Below are 13,194 nucleotides of genomic sequence, written 5' to 3'. Positions count from 1 at the left end.
GGCACTGAGATCTACTGAGGTATTGTTCATTGGCTGCTGGGCAGTCTCCAGTACCTCACCCAAGAAGCCACTCTTCATGCAGGTATCAAGGAGTGAGCATTTGCAGGCTACTGAATTCACGAGGGCTCATTACAGCCAAGCCAAATACTGCTGGTGTACAAATTACCTCAGTGTACACTGTCAAAGAGAAGACACCCAATAGGAGTCAGTACCAGGAAATCTGGCTCATTTTGCTGTCCCCTTCTGACCTTTTCGGCTAACTGTAGCACTCTAAATGCCAGCTTAAATCAGATAAACGTGTGAAGACAAAATTCATAATCATCCTACAAAACTGAAAACTCACAAGGAGAAAACATGTGAGTAAAGGGGATAAGTGTTGAATATTACTACACTTGGGAAAATAAACCAGCTGCATACTAATGTGCTAAAGAAGGCATCTCATCATTGCAATCAGCCCTGATACCATGTGCATAAGCACATTCACTGTTCCATCAGATATGCAAGTTACAGGACTATGACGCCTGACATAACACTGCATACATGAAAATGTAAACCAACCAAACTCATATAACTTGTCTTTTTTCCATGTACAATGCTTGCAAGCCGTTTTTTTTTAAAAGCAAGGAAATATGCACTTGCCTCAAAATGCTGCTCCATAACCTGAAGTTTGCCTTGTTCAGGACACTTCTTGAGAGCTCGGTCAGCATACTGAAGCAGGATTTCAGCCATCTAAAAGAAAGGTTTTAACATAAATCAGTTTTATTGCAATCTCCTACCCACAAACATCTGCTGCAGCTCCCTGTGGCTTGATCACAACACCCAACTAGGGAACGGACAAATATGAGCTCGGGACGTTAGTTTCCTGCAGAAGTAGGGAGGGAATTGCACGTTTCACTCAGAACATGTATAGTCAGGGGACAAGTAGCAGAATGGACAGCAAGCTGGCTACAAAACAGGAATGAGAATAGGAGTTAATGATAGTTATTCCAACTGACAAAAGGTGGGAAGTGCTGTTCCATTGTTGTTCATCATTTGCAGGTTGGACTCGGGAACCAGAAGTATAGGCTGGGATTTTCCGATCCATTGTGGCGGGAGCCGCTGCAGGAGATTCGGCGTCCCAGGCTAAATTCAATTTGATTTTTGGCAGGACTGGATGATCATGGCAGTGGGCGGGGCTGGAAAATCCCACCCATCATTTCAAAATTTACGGATAGCCGATTGGGGGGTGTAGCTAATACAGAAGAGGAATGCAACAAAAGTACAGGAAAACATGAATAAATTTGCTGAATGGTGCGTGATTGACAAACTAACATCAATAGAGATGATTGCGAGTGGTTACATCTTGGTCAGAAGAATAAGGTGGTCACATATTTCTTGGAAAACAAGTCTCTAAATGGAGTAGAGGTGCAGAGGGATAGTTCTGATCACCATGTTACAGAAAGGGTAAAAAGGTACAAGAGGTGTCAAAAAGGATTTATTAGGATATCAGAATTAAGAGATTACACTTAACAGGAAAGACTGAACAAGCTGGAGCTACTTTCTCCAAGAAAGAGAAGGCTAAGGGGTGACTTGACAACAGGTCTTAAAAATTAGGAAAGGGTCGAACACAGTAGACCTGGAGAAGATACTTCCACTTTTGAGGAAGGCCAGAACTAGGGGCCAAAACTATGAGATAGTCACTAATAAATAGACTGAACGATCTGTTCTGGTGCTGTAACTGCTAAACAACAACTCTGAAAACAAACACAAGATGCCAGTATGGAGCTGGAAAATTCTGTCCCATGAGAGAATGAGAATGGAATGATTTAGAAAGGGGGAAGCATAGCCCCTTTGCATCAATTTGAAATATTGCACCATTAAATGTTAAAAAGTAAAGTTTGACCTTTGACAATGATTAATTCAATCATCCTTCTTTTGCAAATATTTTGTTTTAACAGACACCTATTCTTTAAATTCTTCACCCTCTTTCATCTCCTCAAAATGAAACTTGTTTTCCTTTTCTCCTGGAGGCACTGAAACTGGAATGGGATTTTCACAAGTTAACAGCTTCTGATGCTTCACCCACATTCACATCAGCTTTGGTAGCTAGCCAAGGTGAAGGATATCACAGCTGTACTCAATTTCATTCATGGACTTTTCAGTTCTGGGATGCGGATAAGAACCAAAAGCAGAGGCCCAGGCTGATTCTTTTCACATCCCTAAGCCAGCAGGTTACTGAAAGCAACTGTGCTGCCCACACTATTGCAGCTGAGACAGATAACTCAGCTCCTTCACTGCCTGTATGGTTCTGGGTAATGAATCCCCCACCATCCATTAGAAAAGCACATTGCATTAAATGTGGATGCAAGCGTGCAGTCTCTAGAGAAATAAAAATGAATATTCTGATTACTTTTTTTAAATTGTAGATGACTGTGCTGTCTGGGAATGATGAGCCCAATGTAAACAAACAGGAAAGGGCAGTTGCTCGACTGCTGCACAATGCTGTTAACAAATGATATAACTCAACAACCTCAATTTTCAAAGATAATAAAAATATTAAGAATGGGAAGACAACTATATCAATTTCTACCACTTTTTCAATTCAATTTAAACCAGAAATCTTCAGACCTGGAGAAACAATTCTTCGCCAGAGAATTTTACCATCAACGTCTTGTGATTATTTGTTAAATTTATTTAACAGCAGTTTCTTCTGTTAAAAAAGTAAGGACTCCAGTGTTAGTGACACATTGAACCTCACAATAATGAGCACAGGCTTTCGCCTGCAAGTTACCATGTTGTGATTTACTGATACATCTGTGAGAAGGTACAGCCAAAGGATTCTATCTAACCTGCCCTTCCAATAAACGGAGGTTCAGCAATGGTACAATGCAACAGTTTTATTACTCATCTGCTAGACAAGACTAACATCAAAAAAACGGAGTCTGAGATACAAACTCATGAGTCCTACAACTGTGCAGTCGATACCAAGAGCTCACTGTTTAATGAACTGAGGGCCTGAGCATTCAATTAGCTGTTCAACATTGTTTCAGAGCAATAAACAAAACAAGATGCAGCTTATTAATAAGCAACACTTCACCCGATCAGCCACGACACCCTTCCGCTTGCTCTGATCTCCAAACAAACCTGAGAATAAAAAGAAAAAGTTAATTACACAATCCAGACTTCAAACAACTTGTATCTGTACAGTTGATGGAGAAATTGATGGAGAAACATGCAATACAGAATTCTCTCAGAAGCTCGTGGGTCTTTGGAACTCTCTTCCTCAAAAGGCAGTGGAAGCAGGGTCTTTGAATATTTTTAAGGCACAGCTAGATAGATTCTTGATCAACAAGGTGGGTGGAAGGTTATCAGGGGTAGGCAGGAGGTTACAATCAGATCAGGGATGGGCAATAAATGCTGGCCCAGACAGTGAAGTCCACATCCCATGAATGAATATTTTTTTTAAAAATCAGCCATGATCTTACTGAATGGCACAGCAGGCTTGAGGGGCCGAGTGGCCTACTCCTGCTCCATGTTTGTATGGAACTGGGAGTGAGGAACCAGGTGATAAGGTTAGAATACTGCCTTTTCACCTCATTCCAAAACTTAGTGAAACAAGCTTGTAGCTTTCAAACTCAAGTTGCTGGTGGCCATAAAACGCCAAGGCAACAATTCCATAATGATTCAACACTAAATTGTCAGTCTGAGAGGTCACCAGAGTGTCTGATGTGCATGTATGGATAATTACATTAAGAAATATCATTAAGAAACGTTGGATGGTGCTTAAGTCTGTATTTGTACAATGTTGGACGACTTTAAGTGCTTGGCATAAACAGTGCAAAAGAATATTAGCATTTCTGTATTAGGTTCTAAAATCTCTCTTGGCTCATAGTAATCCAATTTCTTTCAACTCTATATTGCATGATTTCCCATGAGAATACAATTCATTATAGACAAATTAACTAAGCAGATACAGACGTCGATTTAAACTTCTTCTGTGGAGCACACCAGCCGTCTTTCATCCATCTCTGAAGTGAATGGATACCATCCTGAGAATCTCAGCTGCAATAAGGTAAATTCGCAGAGCTACCTTGATGGAAAACTGTGCCTGCTGGAGTATTCCAGATCCTGACAACTAAGTGAAAAAATCTGTAGCCTGCCCCACAGATCTTTGGCCATTTTTTTTTTCACAGCAAGGCCAGTATTTGTTGCCCAGCCCCAATTTCCCTTGAACTGACTGGCTAGATCATCCTTTACAGGGGGCAGTTAAGAGTCAACCACATTGCTGTGGGTCTGGAGTCACATGTAGGCCAAACTAGGTAAGGACAGCAGATTTTCTTTTCATTAATGAACCATGGTCTCCATTACTGAGGCTATCTTTATATTCCAGGTTTATTAATTGAACTTAAATTCCACCAGCAGCTGTGGTGGGATTTGAACCCATGTCCCCAGAGCATTAACCTGCTGTATTACTAGGCAGTAACATTACCACTATACTACCTTCTCCCCAAATTATTTTGAATCTGTATCTAGTTGTTGACACATTCGCCAGAGGGAATAATTATTCTCTTTCTACTCTATCATAACCTCTCATCACCTTGCTAACAACTATGAGGTCACCTCTGTTCCAAGGAGAGCAGTCCTAACTTTTTCAACCTCTCCCCATAACCGTGATGCCTCAGCATTGCTAACGTCCCGCTAAACTTCCCCTGCATCCTTCCTCAGCCCTAACAATGACCAGAAAATCTCTTTTTGAGAGTTCATTGACAGAAAAATTTTGATCAAAACATTAGGAATAACTTTTCTGCTCTTCTTCAAAAATGGAACAATGGGATCTTTTGCAGCCACATGAGAACACAGATGGGGCCTATGCCATCCAACAAATGGCACCTCAAACAGTGCAGCACTCACTCAGTAACGCACTGGAGCATCAGCCTTGAATTCTGTGCTCACATCCTGTGTGACATGAACACACAACCTTCTGCCTCAGAGGGAAGAGTGTGACTCACTGAGGCATGGCTGAGCCTTGCTGCTACAATGGTTAACATATGGAAAAGATTTAGGTTCACTGGGTAGGATTTATCTCAGTAATAATTTCAAACTCAAGTGCACAAACAATGGTCAGCACAATAAATGGGAGATGGGTGATATTCCATGGATCTATAAGACATGCTCTACTATACTAATGTACTCTAACTTAAATAGCCCAAACAATATAATGGCTGGGTTTAATTATTCACTTATTCCTTTGTGGTTTGGTTCCACTCCCCTGCAAAGGGCAGACAGCTACTGTTGTGGAGATGCAGGTTTGCAAACGTTTACGCCATCAAACTGAAATCGTGTTCCAGCATGTGACATGCGATCTCCAAAAAGCATAAACTATTTCATGGAATAGCCCCAAATGTGGCTCCTATAAGACCATAAGATGTTGGAGCAGAAGTAGGCCATCAGCCCATTGGGTCTGCTCTACCAATCAATGAGATCATGGCTGATCTGATAATCCTCAACTCCACTTTCCTGCCTTTTCCCCACAACCCTTGATTCCATTACTAATTAAAAATCTGTCTTTCTCAGTCTTGATAGGCTTAACGGCCCAACCTCTACAGCCCTCTGCAGTAAAGAATTCCACAGATTCACAACCCTCTGAGAGAAGAAATTCCTCCTCATCTCGATCTTAAATGGGCTCCCCCTTACTCTGAGATTATGCCCTCAGGTCCAAGGACATGAAAATCAGGGGCCGAGACCGGAGAGGAGAGGCCAGCGAGAGGGGTACAAAAGGGTAGAGAAACAGGGGCCGAGACCGGAGAGGAGAGGCCAGCGAGAGGGGTACAAAAGGGTAGAGAAACAGGGGCCGAGACCGGAAAGGAGAGGCCAGCGAGAGGGGTACAAAAGGGTAGAGAAACAGGGGCCGAGACCGGAGAGGAGAGGCCAGCGAGGGGGGTATAAAACGGCAAGAGCAACAGAGGCTGAGACCGGGGAGGAGAGACGTACCCTCAGGACCCTCAAACGGTGGAGGTCAAAATGATGTCGCGATTCAAAAAGTGACACAACACAGAGGAGGCAACTGATTGGTAAGCAGGGTCAGGTGAGTACTTTTACTTCTACTAATTAAACTGCTGCTGTCCATTCCCTTAAACAAGGTGAGCACTTTGGACTGTAGTGGGAGTATTTGGAGTGGAATAAGGATCCTAGTGTAGTTAGTATTCTTTAAAGGGGGTAACTAACGCGCTTAATCTAAAGGGAAGTCACGGCAGCAGAGCTCGCACCTGTGATATGCTCCTCCTGCGCTATGTGGGAAGTCACTGACACTTCCAGTGTCCCTGGCGACCATGTGTGCAGGAAGTGTGTCCAGCTACAGCTATTGGCTACCTGCATTTCAGAGCTGGAGCTGCGGGTGGATTCACTGTGGAGCATCCACGATGCTGAGATTATCGTGGACAGCACATTCAGTGGGATGATCACACCGCAGGTGAAGACTGAACATTGCAGAAAGGGGATGGGTGACCACCTGGCAGAGTACAGAAAGGCAGGTAGTGCAGGGGTCCCCCGTGGCCATCCCCCTCACTAACAGATATACCGTTTTGGATACTGTTGGGGGAGATGACTCCTCAGGAGAAAGCAACATGAGCCAAGTCCATGGCACCACAGGTGCTTCTGCTACACAAGAGGGGAGGAAGAAGAGCGGCAGGGCTATAGTGATAGGGGATTCAAAAGTAAGGGGAGCACACAGGCAATTCTGCGGCTGCAAAAGAGATTCCAGGATGGTACGTTGTCTCCCTGGTGTCAGGGTCAAGGATGAATCGAAGAGGTTGCAGGGCATTCTAAAGGGGGAGGGTGAACAGCCAGTGGTTGTGGTACGTCTTGATACCAACGATACAGGTAAAAAAAGGGATGAGGTCCTACAAGCTGAATTTAGGGAGTTAGGACATAAATTAAAAAGTAGCACCTCAAAGGTAGTAACCCCAGGATTACTATTAGTGCCATGTGCTAACGAGAGTAGAAATCACAGGATATGTCAGATGAATACATGGCTGAAGAAATGGTGTAGGGGGGAGAGATTCAGATTCCTGGGACATTGGGACCAGTTCTGGGGAAGGTGGGACCAGTACAAACAGGATGGGTTTGCATCTGGGCAGGACCAGGACCAATGTCCTTGGGGGGGAGGGGGTGGTGTTTGCTAGCGCGGTCAGGGGGTTTAACCTAGAATGGCAGAGGGATGGGAACCTGAGCAGGGAGACAGAGGAGGGGGAAACAAGGGTAGAAGCAAAAGACAGAAAAGTAAGAAGCAAAAGTGGAAGGCAGAAAAAACAAGGGTGAAAACCAAATGGGTTCATCGTGCAAAATAAAGCTAAGATGACTAACAGGGTTAAAATGACAAGTCCAAAGGCATTGTATCTCAATGCACGGAGCATTCGCAATAAGATAGATGACTTAACAGCGCAAATAGATATAAACGGTTATGATATAGTTGCAATTACGGAGACATGGCTGCGGGGTAGCCAAGGATGGGAACTAACCATCCAGGGGTTTTCAATATTTAGGAAGCACAGACAAATAGGGAAAGGAGGTGAGGTAGCACTTTTAGTAAAGGAGGAAATCAATGCAATAGTGAGGAAGAATATTGGCTCAGAAAATCATGATGTTGAATCTATTTGGGTGGAGATAAGAAACACCAAGGGACAGAAAACATTTGTGGGGGTTGTCTACAGGCCCCCAAACAGTAATGGAGATGTAAGGGAAGACTTTAAACAGGGAATTAGAGACGCATGCAATAGGGGTACATCTGTAATCATGGGTGACTTTAATCTACATATAGATTGGATAAACCAAACTAGCAATAATACTGTGGAGGAGGATTTCCTGGAGTATGTACATGATTGTTTTTTAGACCAATACGTTGAGGAGTCAACTAGAGAGCAGGCTATCCTTGGCGGGGTATTGTGCAATGAGAAAGGTTTAATTAACGAGGGTCCCTTGGGGAAGAGCGACCATAAAATGATAAAATTGTTCATTAGGATGGAGAGTGAAGAAGTTGAATCTGAACCAGGGTTCTGCATATAAATAGAGAGAACTCGGAGGGTATGAGGCGTTGAGTTGACAATGATGGATTGGGGAACCTTACTCAAAGGGTTGACAGTGGATAGGCAATGGCTAATATTTAAGGAACGTTATGCAGGAATTACAACAATTATTCATTCCTGTCTGTCGCAAAAATAAAACAGGAAAGATGGCTCAACAATGGCTTACAAAAGAAATTAAACATAGTATTAGATCCAAAGAGGAAACAAATAAAATTGCGAGAAAAAGCAGCAAGCCTGAGGATTGGGAGCAGTTTAGAATTCAGCAAAAATGGACAAAAAGATTGATCAAGAAGGGGAAAATGGAGTATGAGAGTAAACTTGCGGGAAACATAAAAACTGACTGTAAGAGCTTCTATAAATATGTGAAGAGAAAAAGGTTAGCAAAGACAAATGTAGATCCCTTACAGTCAGAAACAGGGGAAATTATAATGGGGAGCAAAGAAATGGCAGAAGAATTGGACACATATTTTGGTTCTGTCTTCACAAAAGAGGACACAAATAATTTCCCAGAAATGTTAGGGAACAAAGGGTCTAGTGAAAGGGAGGGATTGAAGAAAACCAGATATAGTTAAAAAAAAAGCAAATGGTGCTAGAGAAATTAATGGGGTTAAAAGCTGAAAAGTCCCCAGGGCCTGATAATCTACATCCCAGAGTACTAGAGGAAGTGGCCTTGGAAATATTGGATGCATTGGTGGTCATCTTTCAAAATTCTATAGACTCTGGAGCAGTTCCTACAGATTGGAGGGTGGCAAATGTAACCCCACTATTTAAAAATGAGGAAGAGGAAAAACAGAATTACAGACCAGTTAGCCTAACATCAGTAGTAGGAAAAATGCTAGAGTCTATTATAAAAGATGTGGTGACAGAACACTTGGAAAACATTAACAGAATTAGACAAAGCCGCATGGGTTTATGAAAGAGCAATTATGCTTCACTAATCTACTGGAGTTTTCTGAGGACGTAACTAGTAGAATAGATAAGGGAGAACCAGTGGACGTGGTGTATTTGGATCTCAAGAAGGCTTTTGATAAGATCCCACATAAGAGGCTAGTGGGCAAAATTAAAGCACATGGGATTTGGGGTAATATACTGGCATCGATTGAGAATTGGTTGACAGGCCGGAAACAGAGAGTGGGAATAAATGGGTCTTTTTCCGGGTGGCAGGCAGTGACTAGTGTGTAACACAGGGATCAATGCTTGGGCCCCAACTATTCACGATATATATAAATGACTTGGATGAGGGAGCCAAATGCAATATTTCCAAGTTTGCTGGTGACATAAAACTGGGCGGGATCGTGAGGATGATGCAAGGAGGCTTCAGGGCGATTTGAACAAGCTGTTTGTACATGGGCAAACACATGGCAGATGCAGTATAATGTGGATAAATATGAAGTTATACACTTCGGTGTGAAAAACAGAAAGGCAGAGTATTACTTAAATAGTGATATATTGGGAAATGTGGATGTACAAAGGGATCTGGGTGTCCTTGTACACCAGTCAATGAAAGTAAACAGGCAGGTGCAGCAAGCAATTAGGAAGGCAAATGGTACGTTGGCCATCATTACAAGAGGATTTGAGTTCAGAAGTAGGGATGTCTTACTGCAGTTATACAGGGCCTTGGTGAGACCACACCTAGAGTGTTGCGGGCAGTTTTGGTCTTCCTAACTAAGAAAGATATACTTGACATAGAGGGAGGGCAGCGAAGGTTCACCAGACTGATTCCTGGGATGGCAGGACTGTTGTATGAGAAGAGATTGGCTTGACTGGGCCTGTATTCACTAGAGTTTAGAAGAATGAGAGGGGATCTGATTGAAACATATAAAATTCTAACAGAGCCAGACAGACTGGATGGAGGAAGGATGTTTCCCCTGGTAGGGGAGTCCAGAACCAGGGGCCACAGTCTCAGGATATGGGACAGGCCATTTAGGGCTGAGGCGAGGAAATATTTCTTCACTCAGAGGGTGGTCAACCTGTGGAATTCTCTCCCACAGAAGGTTGTGGGGGCCGGGACACTGAGTATATTCAAGAAAGAAATTGATAGATTTTTGGATATTAGGGGTATCAAGGGGTATGGAGAGAAAGTGGGAATATGGTGTTGAGATAGAGAATCAGCCATGATAACATTGAATGGCAGAGCAGGCTCAAAGGCCAAATGACCTACTCCTGCTCCTAGTTTCTATGTTGACTCTCCCACAAGGGGAAACAGCCTCTCAGCATCTACCCTGTCAAGCCCCCTAAGAACCTTATGTGTGTCAATAAGGTCGCCTCTCATTCTTCTAAACTCCAATGAGTACAGGCCCAACCTACTCAACCTCTCCTCATAAGAAAATCCCTCCATCCCCAGGATCAACCTAGTGAACCTTCTCTGGACTGCCTCCAATGCCAGTATATCTTACCATAGATAAGGGGACCAAAACTGTTCACAGTGTTCTAAGTCCTGTCTAACTAATGCAGTTTTGGCAAGACCTCCCTATTTTTATACTCCATTCCCTTTGAAATAAAGTTCAACATTCCATTTGCCTTCCCTATTCCCTGCTGAACTTGTACGTTAGCTTTTTGTGATTCATGCACGAGGACCCCCAAATCCCTCTGTGCTGCAGCATTCTGCAGTCTTTCTCCGTTTCAATAATATTCAGCTCCTCTATTTTTCCTGCCAAAAAGGAATAGCCTCACATTTTCCCACATCATATTCAAACTGCCAAGTTTTTGCCCATTTACTTAATCTGCCTATATCCCTCTGTAGACTCTTTGTGTCACCCTCACCACTTGTCTTCCCACTTATTTTTGTGTCATCCCCAAACCTGGCGATAATACATTCACTTTCCCCATCCAAGTCATTAATATATATTGTAAATAATTGTGGTCCCAGCACTGATCCCTGTGACACTCCGCTAGTTACAGGTTGCCATCCTGAAAATGCCCCCCCTTATCCCAACTCTCTGTCTTCTATTAGGCAGAATTCTCTCCAATCAATTTATGCCCAACCCGTCTAAGGAAGAATATAATACAGTATCTGTTTGCAAAGGTAAATTACACCATAATTCTGGTTGCCATTTATCTAAGATTTCATTTCAAATTGATAAAAAAACTGAATCCACACAAAATCTTTGATTGCAATGGTTCTTATCCCAGCTCCAATCATAATTTGCATTATTTTGCATTTAAGTTAATTGTCTTTAATCAATTATTGTGATAGGGGATTTTTCTTGCATTTATAATTGATAATAAAAAGGTCAGCGTGATTTTATAGCAATGAGACAACTTTTCACTATTATTTGGATACTGCTTGGCTTTCACTTTTGAAAGAGTAATTAGGGAGCAAATTGAAACTGGGGAAGATGATTTTGTAGAACATGCATAATAAAAGTGGAAAAACAAATTAGATAAACGGAAAAATTTAGATTTAATCATTGCAAGAAATAGGAAAATGGATCTTTATTGTATGCTATTTCAGAGAAATTAAATTCAATTTAAACTAAAATTGACTTCACTCAGCTATATCTTTAGGCAGTTTGCACAAGGGTCTCACTGTTTTGTTGTAAACATGTTTTACTGAGCCCAACACATGACTGACTGCACACAATCAGACCGACCAATTTTATTTAATAGCAACAGTCTGGGTTCTCTTTGTCTCAATACATGTTTATTTATATCTCATTAAAAATCTTTTTATCTCCACACGCATCCTCACTGTTCCACTTGATTTCCTGTTGTGATGCTTCTCTCACTTTTTCTGTCAACTTTTCCCCCTGTTTTCATTTATAATGGTGTTACTCTTGGTAATTGCACAACCTGACCACTGAGTGACTTTGAGGCAAACTTCTGAACTGTTTCTATCAGCTCAGGTACCCATGGCCTCAACATTAACCCCCCTCAACGAGGAAGATGTCGGGGCGGGGGGGGGGGGGTGGAAGGTTAAAAAAGTGAAATTTGTGGAATCTCACCCAAATACACACATGCCAGCACTTTTATGGGAACAGATAACGGTGCTTCTGAGCATCTTGCAGACTGTTCAGACTGTTTCCTGGGGATTTTCTCAGCAGAAGCATTTTGTTAACTCCCAGTCCTTCCTTGCCCACCTCACTGCACCACCACCCCCTCACCCCCCCCCACCCAAGCGCCGCTCCATGACCTCCTCTGTACCAGGTTCTGGGACATATGAACTCCTAATTTCATGGGTAACACCCCTGTGTATCCTTCCCAGGCCGAGATTACGATTTTGCTTGGATCTTTTCTGCATTGAACTGCAACTAAATCTTTGCCAGCTTTTGTTTAAAAGCATCATTCCTCAATCTGCCAGTTTACTTCTAAGTTTAATCATACCAAATTTTACAATTTAGTTTGGTCTATTAGTTTGAATCTATATATTCATGCAAAATGTTTTTATTCATCATAATGGATTCTATTTCTTACAGAATGTAGCCTATGTTGACAACAAAAACAATTCTCATTGTATGGTAGCTCTAATTTAGAAAAAGGTCCCAGGAAATGGATGTTGAGCTTAGAGCAGGTATTAGGAGCTGTGAATAAACGTTTGCTAATAAAGCAGTTTTCAAGAAGGTATTAAGGGAGGGTGGTGGAGAGGTGGAACGATTTCGAGGAGGGAATTTTAAGTGTGGGGCCAAATCAACTGAAGGCATGGCCTGTCAAATGTGCAAGTCTGATGGACAAGAGACCCAAACAAGAAGCAGAGAGGGTTCAAGGATAGAGGGCGGTAGGGGTAGGAGGAGATGTGAAGTGTAGGGCTGGAGGAAGTAGGCAGTCGCAAAGATAGGAAGGAATGAGGTCAGGAAGGGATGAAGACATAATGATCAAAATTTTACAGCAGAGGTATTGGGGTACCAATAACCAAGGTAAATCAGTGAGGACAATTAGTAAAGGGTGAGCCAGACTTGGGGCAGAATTTTGCTGTCAGCAAGCAGGGGGCAGGATGATGTTGGGCGGAACCCCCGATGTCATCCCGCCCCAGTTAAATTTTCAGGAAGGTGGGGGGTGCAGCAAAATCAGCTGCGGGCCCGCTGACCTGTCAATGGCCAATTGAGGCCATTGACAGGATCATTGAAACAATTAAAGGACCTGCCCGTCCAACCTTAAGGTTGGTGTGTCGACCAGGAGCCCCGGCGGGGAATAGAAA

General features: G+C 42.7%; 1 protein-coding gene across 5 annotated transcripts in view; it reads right to left on the bottom strand.

Moving 5' to 3' along the window:
- Positions 1–13,194, bottom strand: part of vps8 (VPS8 subunit of CORVET complex) — a 734,009-nt gene that overhangs the window by 628,335 nt on the left and 92,480 nt on the right. For all 5 annotated transcript variants that reach the window (XM_041200655.1, XM_041200658.1, XM_041200657.1 and 2 more), the window contains 2 exons: positions 3,077–3,123; positions 640–729 (listed from right to left, as the gene is read on the bottom strand). In XM_041200655.1, coding sequence (XP_041056589.1) covers positions 640–729; positions 3,077–3,123 — 137 coding nt within the window. The remainder of the gene's footprint in view (positions 1–639; positions 730–3,076; positions 3,124–13,194) is intronic.

This window comes from Carcharodon carcharias, chromosome 12 (genome assembly GCF_017639515.1).
Source record: "Carcharodon carcharias isolate sCarCar2 chromosome 12, sCarCar2.pri, whole genome shotgun sequence".
Lineage (NCBI taxonomy): Eukaryota > Metazoa > Chordata > Chondrichthyes > Lamniformes > Lamnidae > Carcharodon > Carcharodon carcharias.
Note: the sequence above shows the minus strand (reverse complement) of the source record. Positions and strands in the feature narration are given on the sequence as shown.